The sequence below is a fragment of the Antedon bifida genome, chromosome 7 (assembly GCF_963402885.1).
Source record: "Antedon bifida chromosome 7, ecAntBifi1.1, whole genome shotgun sequence".
NCBI lineage: Eukaryota > Metazoa > Echinodermata > Crinoidea > Comatulida > Antedonidae > Antedon > Antedon bifida.
In genome coordinates, this window is record NC_136232.1 from 23,797,840 (window position 1) to 23,814,551 (window position 16,712).

General features: G+C 25.4%; 2 protein-coding genes across 2 annotated transcripts in view; both read left to right on the forward strand.

The window, feature by feature from the left end:
- The window catches only part of LOC144848813 (thialysine N-epsilon-acetyltransferase-like), a 94,599-nt gene that overhangs the window by 14,941 nt on the left and 62,946 nt on the right, over nt 1–16,712 (forward strand). The gene's annotated exons all lie outside the window — the stretch shown is intronic.
- LOC144848820 (uncharacterized) lies at nt 1,478–5,618 on the forward strand. Its single transcript, XM_078705757.1, has 2 exons — nt 1,478–4,534; nt 4,608–5,618. Exon 1 carries the CDS (start codon nt 1,762–1,764, stop codon nt 2,416–2,418), a length of 657 nt encoding a protein of 218 aa, XP_078561883.1. The 5' UTR covers nt 1,478–1,761; the 3' UTR covers nt 2,419–4,534; nt 4,608–5,618.

A 16,712-nucleotide genomic window follows, 5' to 3' on the forward strand; every position in this document is an offset into this window, starting at 1 on the left:
TGCGCATTTAAAATTTTAAAATGCGCAAAATTAATTTTTAATCAACTTTCTACGCGTTTCTTGTCATTTTGAGCATGTCAAAAATTCCCATACACGCGCAAATTTTTACGCGCATGCGCACGTAGCGTTAAATACATACTTTTTTCACGTGATTTATGTTTTTGCAGCCTTTTGTAATAATTTTACCAACTTTTAAACAATTTCGACTTAAAATTACGTCATATGAGCACGTCGAATTGGATAATTTGCGCACGTTTTTGATGAAAAAGTTAAAAAATTCGTCAAAATTATGCTTTTTTAGTCGCGTGGTCTGTCTGTCTGTCGGTCTGTCTGTCGGTCCGGTATAGGCATGTTGCAAGTCATTACAAAATCTCTTCTATTTTTTAACAGCAACCTGTAGTGCACTGATAGTAGGCTAGTGTCACTTAACCCTCAACGGAATGATAATAATTAAATGGCAAAGATTAAAACTGTGTAGCATTTATGCATTCATTTTTGCAGTAAATATATTGAACTAATGAATTATTAATCAAAGGAAATTCATAAGAGTAACTATGAAAAAAATACCTGTAATCATAGACTTGCCCAATGTGCAATATCCTTAAAAGTAAAATAAATACAGAGCTGTTTAAACTTATAATCACATAATAATAATAATAATAAAATTACACATTAAATACTCCTAATGCTTGCTTGTTTTAAATGTAATCAAATAGTAATTATTAAATGAAGTTAAAACAATTACTCTATAGGACCATTACATTAAAATGTGCATACTGTTAGAAATTGCATGTAATTTATTATTTTATTCTGGTACGTACAAGAATTCAATTTATATTTAACTATAATATAATAAGGAATTCATAATTACAAATTAAGATACGTTTACTACATACCTTTAAAATAAAATTTTTAATGACAAAAAAGATCAACGTTTCGGAACCATCGTAGAAGCATTCTCAAGAACAAATGAATAAAATTAACAGCGTCTATCTTTTTTCTCATTAAATTTTATTTTAAGATTTATAATTAAAAAAGAAAACTAGACAGACACTCCGACAGTGCATACCTCCACCTACTGTAAAATTCTCCTACATAAGATTTCTCCGGTAAAAAAAGAAATATATATATATTTGTGTGTGTCTTAATGCTGTTTGTGATTAGGCTAATTTCACTACAACCATGTGTATGCGAGTTTGGTGTAATGGTTATGTAACAAGCCTTTCAATTAACAATAGCTTCAGTTGACTAACAATAGAACAGCAACGCGAAAATCAAACAAGTGAATTTGAAAAGAAATAGGTTTTTTAAACTACTCGCATCAAAAAAACGTGCACATTAAATCGAATTATGTTTTAAATTTACAAATCACAAGTTATAACTCTTGCCTCTTGTACAAAAATGGACAAGTAGTTCTCGAGAAAATGCAATTTTAGTTTATTTGTTACTTTAAGACTGCTCGCCGGCTTTTGAAAAATTCTGTCTTATCTTTTAACACTGGCAGGTCTGAATAGTATACTAAACCAGAATTGGGACCATGGTCGATTTTCTTTAAAAAATACTATTTTGATTGATTTAATATACGTTTTAATATACATTACTTATAATAATGTATCACCAAAGCCTACAAAGAAAGCCGAACAAATTCCAGCTAAACAATTTCCAGCTAAACAAATTCCAGCTAAACAGATTCCAGCTAAACAAATTCCAGCTAAACAAATTCCAGCTAAACAACAAAGAAATCTAATAATAGGTGACTCTATGCTGAAGCATATTAAGACAAATGGCCTATGTGAAACATCTGTCAGAACATTAAGGGGAGCAACTGTGGAACAAGTTAACTATACATTATGTGAGATCGATCTGACCATTGTAGAAAATGTTGTCATTCATGCTGGAACAAATGACTGTTGCGATATCAACTTTGACTTGGATAGGCTAAAGAACGACTACACTGATATGATATCAAGGCTTAAAACAAGGATAACAGGCGAGGTTTTCATCTCAGCGATTTTCCCGAGACTTGATGATCTTTCATTAAACAGACGCGTATTTGACGTAAATGAAATGCTCAAGTATTCTTTCGGTAACATTGTTATTGATCACAGCCGAGCTTTCACTACGCGATATGGAGTGGATTCATCAAAGTTTACAAGTCATGGTTTACATCTTAACTTGAGGGGTACATCAGCCTTGGTTAAGAGTATTAATAATGTACTGTCAATAATATCACCAAAGAAAAATAGAAGAACTGGAAGCACGCACACTAGAGATCATCAAAGCATGCCTGTAGCAAATTGTCATTTCTGTGGCGAGAGTGGACATGTACGACGAGTTTGCAGACATGGAAAAGCGGTTGTGTGTTGGGTTTGTAATCAAGTAGGACATAAAGCGAAATTTTGCCAAGTTGAACACTGAAAAAATGGCAAAGTAGATGAAGCCGTAATAAATGTAGCTAAGATGAAGAGTGCTGATGATAATGACATAACATTAAATGAAATTAATATAAACAATGATTCTAGTAATGATAGCAATAATATAGTAAATTCAGGTAACACAAAATCAAGTAAAATGTTAAGTTTATTCTATTGTAATATAAGAAGTGTGAAAAACAAATTATTAGATTTCAATGCTAGATTTTCTTCTTCGTCTCATGACGTCATTGCTATATCAGAGACATGGCTCGATAGCACAGTATATGATAGTCAGCTTTTAAACAATGATTATACCATTTTTAGAAAGGATAGAAATTCTCATGGAGGGGGGTTTTAATTGCTTGTAAAACATGTTTAAATCCATCTTTATGCACAGATCTCAATGTTGATACACTTGAACTGATTTGGATAGAATGTCATAGTAATATAGGTAAAATTTTATTAGGAGTGTTTTATAGGCCGCCTTCTTCAAATGTTCAATATTTAAATTCCTTTATTGATAATCTAGATAAAGTTCAAGCAAAAGTTGTTGATTACAAACAGGTATTACTCATAGGCGACTTTAATATTCATGTTGATTGGAATTGTTTAAATGTGATCAATGGTTTATCCGCCCAAGCAGGAAGCTTGGTAGAAGGAACAATGGCAACTGGACTAGTGCAAATAATAGATCAGCCTTCTTATGTAACACGAAATGGGGATGGGCACTTTTTGGACTTGGCTTTTGTTAGTAATCCACTTTTAATTGATAAATGTCAAATTATTAACAATTTTGACTCATGTGATCATGAGGCAATTGAGATATGTTTAAGGATATCAAAACAACGTGACAAAGTTATAACAAAAACTGTATATGCACTAAAAAATGCAGATTTTGAAAAGATGAAAAGCATATTAATTAATTTTAATTGGGAAAATTGTTTTATGTTTGAAAATATTAATAATATTTGGGATAGTATAATGAACAATATAAACAAGGCTATTTCTGAATCTGTGCCTATTAAGAAAAGAAATAAGACTAAATCATTTCCATGGATTACTACAGAAATTAAGAAACTTTGTACAAAGAAAAGAAAATTATATAGGAAGGCTAAGATTTTAAAAACAAATGAAGCTACAGATAGATTTAAGTGTTGTAGTAAGGAACTGAAAAAAGCCATATATTGTAGTCACAGAAATTATGTTCTAGACATCTCAAATAAGGCTACTTCAAATATAAAGCAATTTTGGGCATATATTAGGGCAATTAGACAAGATTCACAAGTTATAAGTTTTAAGATTAATGATGCTATAGTAACAGATGCTAGAGAGATAGCAAATTTGTTCAATGATCAATTTTCTAGTAATTTCAGTAATAATGATGATGATGGTAATGATGACTTGCTCTCAACTCTGATATTATCCCTCAGCATTATATGGAACTTGAGAAATTTAATGTGATAGAGGTTTATCAGGCATTAAACTATTTAATTGTTTCAAAATCTCCAGGACCTGATAATTTACTTCCCATATTTCTAAAGGTTTGTAGGGCAGAACTAGCACGATTGTTGTGCGACTTTTTTAATTTATCTTTAGAAAAAGGCATTTTACCAAAACAGTGGAAAACTGCTAATGTTGTACCTGTTTTCAAAAAGCATGGAAAACCTAAAGGTGATTTTAAGAGTTACAGACCTGTGTCTTTAACACCAATTGTTTGTAAAATTATGGAGAAACTTGTGTGTACCCGAATCAATAATTTCTTAGAGGCTAATAGTATATTATCAGATAATCAGTTTGGTTTTAGACATGCTTATAGTACTGAATTGTTACTCACTAAGGCGTTTCATTCATGGGCTCAAAGTTTAGATGCAAAAAATTGTAAGCAAGTAGATGTAATTTTCTTAGATTTTTCATCTGCTTTTGATAAAGTACCCCATAAGCGTCTGATTAAGAAACTTAACAATATTGGCTTAAACAAAGGTTTAAATAAATGGATTCAGGATTTTCTTTTAAATAGAAAACAAAGAGTTATCTATAGAGGTGAAATATCGCATTGGAAGAATGTAATATCAGGGGTACCCCAGGGGTCGGTTCTTGGCCCTCTTTTGTTTCTATTGTATGTGAGTGATCTTGAATATGGTATAGAATCTGCAGATGACAATACCATTTCAAGACCTATTCATGAATTAGAAGACTGTATAAAGTTACAGAGTGATTTAAATAAGATTTATGAATGGTCAGTTTTAAATAAACTACCATTAAATGCATCAAAATGTGCAGCAATAAGTTTATCCAGGTGTAAAGATCCCATCATATTTGCTTACGATATCAATTCCGATTCAACGGAAAGAGTCCATGAATTCAAACTACTTGGTGTATATATCAACAGTAAATTAACATGCCACTCTCATGTAGATTATGTTTGTAGTAAGGCAAGCAAACTTCTTGGTTTTGTTTCAAGATGTAGTAAAGCAATGTCTTGGATGGCAATGCTAAATCTTTACAAAGCACTAATACTACCTGTTGTGACTTACTGTTGTTGTATGTGGGCACCTACTGAAATATCTCATATGTATAGACTTGAAAGGGTTCAGAGAAAGGCCACTAGAATAATTATGTACAGAAAAGAAGGAAATTGGGACACTTCATATTTATATAGGTTAAAGACCCTAAATATTTTAAGTATTGAAGATATATTTAAAGTGTATACTCACATTAGGTTTTAAAATAATGCATGGCCTCTGTCCCTCATCCTTTAATGAGTTTGTGAGATCAAGTGAGAGGTGTGAAGGGCGGTTAATACATTGGAAGGCAAAGACCAATACATTTTTAAATTCATCGTTTGTTATTTTCCCTAGATTATGGGAGCAACTTCCCAATGAAATTAAACAATGTGTTACAATTTCATACTTTAAAGCTCAACTCACCAAACATTTGATCTCAAAATATTAAGTTGTAATTGTTTATATTGTTTATTCAATGCAGCTTATTTTTAATTGGTGTATCTCATTATAACTTTGTTTTGTTTTGTTTTATTTTGACTTAATTTGTGCTACTTAGTTTTGTTATTTTTGTATTTTATAAGTAATGATGGAGTAAGAGCAGTTTTCTGTTTGGGCTCATGCCTATTACTTGCTCCTGGCAAGATGAATTGTAAAATGTACTTTATGAACTTTTGCCGAATAAATATTATTATTATTATTATTGTTTATACAAATGTTTTGATCTGCGATAAATGGAACATTCCAATCTCTGTTCCACAAGTGTCTATTCCCTCAGGCGTCGTAAAGACAAGTACAGTCATAACAGAAATTCGATCCATTTTTTCCCAATCTGTGGAATCTTTTTTTTTTAACGCATAATGAGCTAGCCTTTCCAGTCGCCGTCTATTATGTACAATCGACTTTATTATTGCAGTTAAACCACCACCAACACCACCACCCTCCCCCTCACTGGCATGAGTATAGCGTTGTAAAGCCAGTAGAGGACAGGCCTACAGTACGAAGGATCACATGCCCTAAACGCAGAATAACTTTGGTGGTTAGGAAACAACTTAAGTATGAATTGGCTCTAAGAAACAATTGACCATTAGGCCTACTAATTAAGTTGAGTTAGATAATTATTTATTGACGATTAAAGCTAATTTTAGTTGAGTACATAAATCACCGTGTCTATTTATTCGTTCCTGTAAACGACATGTATTATTGTCCTGCTTGTACATTTGAAGTCGCCAGTTTTTTTAACGCTGAAATTACTATGTATTCGAGAACCATCTGTGGGCACGACCTAGATGGTACGCGAGCGAAGCGAGCGTACCATCTAGTAATATAAATTAGTAAACGTAGCAAATAGTATGAAAAAACTCACAGGTCTGTCAAAGCTGACAAACCATTAAATGCGCTGGCTGGCAATGTACTGATTTGGTTACTCTCCAACCTCCTACAAAGAAAAAAGAATGAACAGTATAATAAAATAACAATATTCAAGAAGGTTGATTTTTTTCCTAATATGGTAATACAGTATGGTACTACTATATTTCAAATATATATTATAAAAAATAAAGTTCATTCATGGTAGATGAGAAAAAAACTATTGATTTTTAAAGTTTTTTTATAAGATCACAAATTGTGAAATTAAATAATAATATTAATCCATTATCATTGTTTAACCAACAATTTAAAATAATTTATAATTTAATTTTGACATTAAAACCAAATTGATAAAAGTTAGCAAACATAAGCAATACACTTACAATGTTTTCAATGCTGTCAAACCAGCAAATGCATTGGCTTCCAATGTACTTATTTGGTTACCGTGCAACCACCTTAAATGATAAATAATGCACAGTATAAGTAAATCACAATATCCAAGCTGTTTTAATATATATAAATATATTTATATTTTAATAATTTGTATTCTCATAAAACAAAATCACTACATAAACAAATACTAATTATTTAGTATAACAATCATTATAATGATATTTATATTGTGAAATCTTACATTTAAGATTAATTTTTAATTATTAAGTATTACACAAAAATAAAGTTCATTCATGGTGGATGAACTAAAAACTAGTGATTTTAAAGATATTTTTTATAAGATCACAAATTGTGAAATTATATAATAATTTTAATCCATTGTCATTGTTTAACCAACAATGTAATATAATTTATAATTTAATTTCTAAATTAAAACCAAATTGATAAAAGTAAGCAAACATAAGCAATACACTTACAGTGTTTCCAATGCTGTCAAACCAGCAAATACATTGGCTGGCAATGTCCTTATTTGGTTCCACCTCAAATACCTTAAAAGTGAAAAGAATGCACAGTATAAGTAAATCACAATATCCAAGCTGTTTTAAAATTATTTTAGTTTTTCTGTCACCTCAAATGTTGAAATGTCTACATTCCTGTACATTATACAGTAGTGTAGTATCAATATTTTAATAATGTCAAAATATATAATACATATTTATATTTTGAGGATTTTTATTCTCATAAAACAAACTCACTACATAAACAAATACTAATTATTTAGCATAACAATCATTATAATGATATTTATATTGTGAAATTTTACAATTTCATATAAATTTTGAATTATTATGTATTAATTTTCTAATAATTTTTATTCTCAAGACAAAATTACTACATAAAGAAATATTGATTTGGCCTACTTAGAAACATTTTGTCATTTTTTATAAAAATGTGGTAAATATAATTTAATAACTTATTTTCTTAAAATAAAATGTCTTCACCAAATGTAATTCTTTGTTAGCAACCATGTAATAAATGTATTATCTAATATGTAATACAGATATTCAGTTTCAATTGTTATGTCTTACATAAATAAATATTCAATCATGGTGGATAAATTAAAAAATTGTTGCTTTTTAAACATGGTTTTTACTGTAAATAATCATAAGGTACATATTATTAGTCCATTATTACAATTGATCCTACAATACATTCACTGTATTGTATCAACATTTTAATGTCAAAATATATTTATATTTTAATAATTTTTATTCTCATAAAACAAAATCACTACATAAACAAATACTAATTATTTAGTATAACAATCATTGTAATGATATTTATATTGTGAAATCTTACATTTAAGATTAATTTTTTATTATTATGTATTACACAAAAATAAAGTTCATTCATGGTAGATGAACTAAAAACTAGTGATTTTAAAGATATTGTGAAATTATATAATAATTTTAATCCATTGTCATTGTTTAACCAACAATGTAATATAATTTATAATTTAATTTCTAAATTAAAACCAAATTGATAAAAGTTAGCAAACATAAGCAATACACTTACAATGTTTTCAATGCTGTCAAACCAGCAAATGCATTGGCTGGTAATGTACTTATTTGGTTTTCGTACAAATTCCTTAAAAGTAAAAAGAATGCACAGTATAAGTAAATCACAATATCCAAGCTGTTTTAAAATTATTTTAGTTTTTCTGTCACCTCAAATGTTGAAATGTCTACATTCCTGTACATTATACAGTAGTGTAGTATCAATATTTTAATAATGTCAAAATATATAATACATATTTATATTTTGAGGATTTTTATTCTCATAAAACAAACTCACTACATAAACAAATACTAATTATTTAGTATAACAATCATTATAATGATATTTATATTGTAAAATTTTACAATTTCAGATAAATTTTGAATTATTATGTATTAATTTTTTAATAATTTTTATTCTCAAGACAAAATTACTACATAAAGAAATATTGATTTGTCCTACTTAGAAACATTTTGTCATTTTATATACAAATGTGGTAAATATAAAACTTATTTTCTTAAAATAAAATGTCTTCACCAAATGTAATTGTTTGTTAGCAACCATTTAATAAATTTATTATCTAATATGTTAGTACAGATTCACTTTCAATTGTTATGTCTTACAAAAATAAGTAGTTCAATCATGGTGGATAAATTAAAAAATTGTTGGTTTTTAAATTGGTTTTTACTGTAAATAATCATAAGGTACATATTAGTCCATTATTACAATTGATCCTACAATACATTCACTGTATTGTATCAACATTTTAATGTCAAAATATATTTATATTTTAATAATTTTTATTCTCATAAAACAAAATCACTACATAAACAAATACTAATTATTTAGTATAACAATCATTGTAATGATATTTATATTGTGAAATCTTACATTTAAGATTAATTTTTTATTATTATGTATTACACAAAAATAAAGTTCATTCATGGTAGATGAACTAAAAACTAGTGATTTTAAAGATATTGTGAAATTATATAATAATTTTAATCCATTGTCATTGTTTAACCAACAATGTAATATAATTTATAATTTAATTTCTAAATTAAAACCAAATTGATAAAAGTTAGCAAACATAAGCAATACACTTACAGTGTTTCCAATGCTGTCAAACCAGCAAATGCATTGGCTTGTAATGTACTTATTTGGTTACTGATCAAATCCCTTAAAAGTAAAAAGAATGCACAGTATAAGTAAATCACAATATCCAAGCTGTTTTTAAATTATTTTAGTTTTTCTGTCACCTCAAATGTTGAAATGTCTACATTCCTGTACATTATACAGTAGTGTAGTATCAATATTTTAATAATGTCAAAATATATAATACATATTTATATTTTGAGGATTTTTATTCTCATAAAACAAACTCACTACATAAACAAATACTAATTATTTAGTATAACAATCATTATAATGATATTTATATTGTAAAATTTTACAATTTCAGATAAATTTTGAATTATTATGTATTAATTTTTTAATAATTTTTATTCTCAAGACAAAATTACTACATAAAGAAATATTGATTTGTCCTACTTAGAAACATTTTGTCATTTTATATACAAATGTGGTAAATATAAAACTTATTTTCTTAAAATAAAATGTCTTCACCAAATGTAATTGTTTGTTAGCAACCATTTAATAAATTTATTATCTAATATGTTAGTACAGATTCACTTTCAATTGTTATGTCTTACAAAAATAAGTAGTTCAATCATGGTGGATAAATTAAAAAATTGTTGGTTTTTAAATTGGTTTTTACTGTAAATAATCATAAGGTACATATTAGTCCATTATTACAATTGATCCTACAATACATTCACTGTATTGTATCAACATTTTAATGTCAAAATATATTTATATTTTAATAATTTTTATTCTCATAAAACAAAATCACTACATAAACAAATACTAATTATTTAGTATAACAATCATTGTAATGATATTTATATTGTGAAATCTTACATTTAAGATTAATTTTTTATTATTATGTATTACACAAAAATAAAGTTCATTCATGGTAGATGAACCAAAAACTAGTGATTTTAAAGATATTGTGAAATTATATAATAATTTTAATCCATTGTCATTGTTTAACCAACAATGCAATATAATTTATAATTTAATTTCTAAATTAAAACCAAATTGATAAAAGTTAGCAAACATAAGCAATACACTTACAATGTTTTCAATGCTGTCAAACCAGCAAATGCATTGGCTGGTAATGTACTTATTTGGTTTTCGTACAAATTCCTTAAAAGTAAAAAGAATGCACAGTATAAGTAAATCACAATATCCAAGCTGTTTTAAAATTATTTTAGTTTTTCTGTCACCTCAAATGTTGAAATGTCTACATTCCTGTACATTATACAGTAGTGTAGTATCAATATTTTAATAATGTCAAAATATATAATACATATTTATATTTTGAGGACTTTTATTCTCATAAAACAAACTCACTACATAAACAAATACTAATTATTTAGTATAACAATCATTATAATGATATTTATATTGTGAAATTTTACAATTTCAGATAAATTTTGAATTATTATGTATTAATTTTCTAATAATTTTTATTCTCAAGACAAAATTACTACATAAACAAATATTGATTAGGCCTACTTAGAAACATTTTGTCATTTTTTATAAAAATGTGGTAAATATAATTTAATAACTTATTTTCTTAAAATAAAATGTCTTCACCAAATGTAATTCTTTGTTAGCAACCATGTAATAAATGTATTATCTAATATGTAATACAGATATTCAGTTTCAATTGTTATGTCTTACATAAATAAATATTCAATCATGGTGGATAAATTAAAAAATTGTTGCTTTTTAAACATGGTTTTTACTGTAAATAATCATAAGGTACATATTATTAGTCCATTATTACAATTGATCCTACAATACATTCACTGTATTGTATCAACATTTTAATGTCAAAATATAAAATATATATTTATATTTTAATAATTTTTATTATCATAAAACAAAATCACTACATAAACAAATACTAATTATTTTGTAACATTAGTTATAATGATATTTATATTGTGGCATTTACAATCAAAATTCATTTTAAATTATTATATATTATTTAAAAAAATAAGATTCACTCATGTTGGATGAGCAAAAAACTATTGATTTTTAAGATATTTTTTATAAGATCACAAATTGTGAAATTATATAATAATTTTAATCCATTGTCATTGTTTAACCAACAATGTAATATAATTTATAATTTAATTTCTAAATTAAAACCAAATTGATAAAAGTTAGCAAACATAAGCAATACACTTACAATGTTTCCAATGCTGTCAAACCAGCAAATGCATTGACTGGTAATGTACTTATTCTGTTAATTCCCAAATCCCTTAAAAGTAAAAAGAATGCACAGTATAAGTAAATCACAATATCTAAGCTGTTTTTAAATTATTTCACCTCAAATGTTGAAATGTCTACATTCCTGTACATTATACAGTAGTTATACTGCATGTACTCATATATGTCAAAATATACTAAGTTAAAATAAAAATGTGATAAATATATTTTAATAACTTATTTTCCTAAAAGAAAATTTCTACACGAATTTCAAATTGTTTGTTAGCAACCATATAACAAATGTAGTATCTAATATGTTATACAGATTCAATTTCTATTGTTATATCTTACAAAAGTAAATAGTTGAATCATGGTGCATAAATGAAAAAATTGTTGCTTTTTAAATAAGTTTTATTGTAAATAATCATAAAATCATAAGGTACATATTAGTCCATTATTACAATTGATCCTACAATGCATTGTATTGTATCAACATTTTAAAGTAAAAATATAAAATATGTAAATTTTAATAATGTTTATATATTCTCATAAGACAAAATTAATAAATAAACAAATATTATTATTTAGTAACATTCATTATAATGATATTTATATTGTGAATATATTGAATTAATATATATTATATTATATATATTACAGAAAAAATAAAGTTCATTCATGGTGGATGAACTAAAAACTAGTGATTTATAAAGATATTTTTATAAGATCACAAATTGTAAAATTATACAATAATATTAATCAATTATCATTGTTTAACCAACAATGTAAAATAATTTTTAGTTTAATTTCTAAATTAAAACCAAATTGGTAAAAGTAAGCAAACATAAGCAATACACTTACAGATCTGTCAATGCTGTCAAACCAGCAAATGCATTGGCTTGTAATGTACTTATTTGGTTGAAGCTCAAAGACCTTAAAAGTAAAAAGAATGCACAGCATAAGTAAATCACAATATCCAAGCTGTTTTTAAATTATTTTAGTTTTTCTGTCACCTCAAATGTTGAAATGTCTACATTTCTATACATTATACAGTAGTTATGTACTTTAGTTATGTCAAAATATACTATGTTAAAATAAAAATGTATATTTTAATAACTTATTTTATTAAAATAAAATGTCTACATCAAATTAAAATTGTTTGTTAGCAACCATATAATAAATGTATTATCTATATGTATACAGATTCAGTTTCAATTGGTAATCTAAAAAATAAATAGTTCAATCATGGTGGATAAATTTTAAAAATGTTGATTTTAAAATTTGTTTGACTGTATAATCATGAAATCATAAGGTACATATTAGTCCATTATTACAATTGATCCTACAATACATTCACTGTATTGTATCAACATTTTAATGTCAAAATATAAAATATATTTATATTTTAATAATTTTTATTCTCATAAAACAAACTCACTACATAAACAAATACTAATTATTTAGCATAACAATCATTATAATGATATTTATATTGTGAAATTATACAATTAATATTATTTTTAAAATTATTATGTATTACACAAAAATAAAGTTCATTCATGGTGGATGAACTAAAAACTAGTGATTTATAAAGATATTTTTATAAGATCACAAATTGTAAAATTATACAATAATATTAATCAATTATCATTGTTTAACCAACAATGTAAAATAATTTTTAGTTTAATTTCTAAATTAAAACCAAATTGGTAAAAGTAAGCAAACATAAGCAATACACTTACAGATCTGTCAATGCTGTCAAACCAGCAAATGCATTGGCTTGTAATGTACTTATTTGGTTGAAGCTCAAAGACCTTAAAAGTAAAAAGAATGCACAGCATAAGTAAATCACAATATCCAAGCTGTTTTTAAATTATTTTAGTTTTTCTGTCACCTCAAATGTTGAAATGTCTACATTTCTATACATTATACAGTAGTTATGTACTTTAGTTATGTCAAAATATACTATGTTAAAATAAAAATGTATATTTTAATAACTTATTTTATTAAAATAAAATGTCTACATCAAATTAAAATTGTTTGTTAGCAACCATATAATAAATGTATTATCTATATGTATACAGATTCAGTTTCAATTGGTAATCTAAAAAATAAATAGTTCAATCATGGTGGATAAATTTTAAAAATGTTGATTTTAAAATTTGTTTGACTGTATAATCATGAAATCATAAGGTACATATTAGTCCATTATTACAATTGATCCTACAATACATTCACTGTATTGTATCAACATTTTAATGTCAAAATATAAAATATATTTATATTTTAATAATTTTTATTCTCATAAAACAAACTCACTACATAAACAAATACTAATTATTTAGCATAACAATCATTATAATGATATTTATATTGTGAAATTATACAATTAATATTATTTTTAAAATTATTATGTATTACACAAAAATAAAGTTCATTCATGGTGGATGAACTAAAAACTAGTGATTTATAAAGATATTTTTATAAGATCACAAATTGTAAAATTATACAATAATATTAATCAATTATCATTGTTTAACCAACAATGTAAAATAATTTTTAGTTTAATTTCTAAATTAAAACCAAATTGGTAAAAGTAAGCAAACATAAGCAATACACTTACAGATCTGTCAATGCTGTCAAACCAGCAAATGCATTGGCTGGTAATGTACGTATTTGGTTATTGCTCAAACCCCTTAAAAGTAAAAAGAATGCACAGTACAAGTAAATCACAAGCTGTTTCTAAATTAAATGTTGAAATGTCTACATTCCTGTACATTATACAGTAGTTATACTGCATGTACTCTTATATGTCAAAATATACTAAGTTAAAATAAAAATGTGATAAATATATTTTAATAACTTATTTTTTCTAAAAGAAAATTTCTACACCAATTTCAAATTGTTTGTTAGCAACCATATAATAAATGTATTATCTAATATGTATACAGATTCAATTTCTATTGTTATATCTTACAAAAGTAAATAGTTCAATCATGGTGCATAAATTAAAAAATTGTTGCTTTTTAAATAAGTTTTATTGTAAATAATCATAAAATCATAAGGTACATATTAGTCCATTATTACAATTGATCCTACAATGCATTGTATTGTATCAACATTTTAAAGTAAAAATATAAAATATGTAAATTTTAATAATGTTTATATATTCTCATAAGACAAAATTAATAAATAAACAAATATTATTATTTAGTAACATTCATTATAATGATATTTATATTGTGAATATATTGAATTAATATATATTATATTATATATTACAGAAAAAATAAAGTTCATTCATGGTGGATGAACTAAAAACTAGTGATTTATAAAGATATTTTTATAAGATCACAAATTGTAAAATTATACAATAATATTAATCAATTATCATTGTTTAACCAACAATGTAAAATAATTTTTAGTTTAATTTCTAAATTAAAACCAAATTGGTAAAAGTAAGCAAACATAAGCAATACACTTACAGATCTGTCAATGCTGTCAAACCAGCAAATGCATTGGCTGGTAATGTACTTATTTGGTTACTGTGCAAATCCCTTAAAAGTGAAAAGAATGCACAGTACAAGTAAATCACAAGCTGTTTCTAAATTAAATGTTGAAATGTCTACATTCCTGTACATTATACAGTAGTTATACTGCATGTACTCTTATATGTCAAAATATACTAAGTTAAAATAAAAATCTGATAAATATATTTTAATAACTTATTTTCCTAAAAGAAAATTTCTACACGAATTTCAAATTGTTTGTTAGCAACCATATAACAAATGTAGTATCTAATATGTATACAGATTCAATTTCTATTGTTATATCTTACAAAAGTAAATAGTTCAATCATGGTGCATAAATTAAAAAATTGTTGCTTTTTAAATAAGTTTTATTGTAAATAATCATAAAATCATAAGGTACATATTAGTCCATTATTACAATTGATCCTACAATGCATTGTATTGTATCAACATTTTAAAGTAAAAATATAAAATATGTAAATTTTAATAATGTTTATATATTCTCATAAGACACAATTAATAAATAAACAAATATTATTATTTAGTAACATTCATTATAATGATATTTATATTGTGAATATATTGAATTAATATATATTATATTATATATATTACAGAAAAAATAAAGTTCATTCATGGTGGATGAACTAAAAACTAGTGATTTATAAAGATATTTTTATAAGATCACAAATTGTAAAATTATACAATAATATTAATCAATTATCATTGTTTAACCAACAATGTAAAATAATTTTTAGTTTAATTTCTAAATTAAAACCAAATTGGTAAAAGTAAGCAAACATAAGCAATACACTTACAGATCTGTCAATGCTGTCAAACCAGCAAATGCATTGGCTGGTAATGTACTTATTCTGTTATATTTCAAACCCCTTAAAAGTAAAAAGAATCCACAGTATAAGTAAATCACAATATCCAAGCTGTTTTTAAATTATTTTAGTTTTTCTGTCACCTCAACATTTGAAAGTAAAAATATAAAATATGTAAATTTTAATAATGTTTATATATTCTCATAAGACAAAATTAATAAATAAACAAATATTATTATTTAGTTACATTCATTATAATGATATTTATATTGTGAATATATTGAATTAATATATATTATATTATATATATTACAGAAAAAATAAAGTTCATTCATGGTGGATGAACTAAAAACTAGTGATTTATAAAGATATTTTTATAAGATCACAAATTGTAAAATTATACAATAATATTAATCAATTATCATTGTTTAACCAACAATGTAAAATAATAAAACCAAATTGGTAAAGTAAGCAAACATAAGCAATACACTTACAGTGTTTTCAATGCTGTCAAACCAGCAAATGCATTGGCTGGCAATGTACTTATTTGGTCAGTGGAGAAAATCCTTAAAAGTAAAATGAATCCACAGTATAAGTAAATCACAATATCCAAGCTGTTTTTAAATTATTTTAGTTTTTCTGTCACCTCAAATGTTCCTGTACATTATACAGTAGTTATGTACTTTAGTTATGTCAAAATATACTATGTTAAAATAAAAATGTATATTTTATTAAAAATAAAATGTCTACACCTAATTAAAATTGTTTGATAGCAACCAT

Coding starts and splice junctions, on each gene's coding strand:
- LOC144848820 (XM_078705757.1), top strand. CDS start 1,762: ATGCTGAAGCATATTAAGACAAATGGCCTATGTGAAACATCTGTCAGA.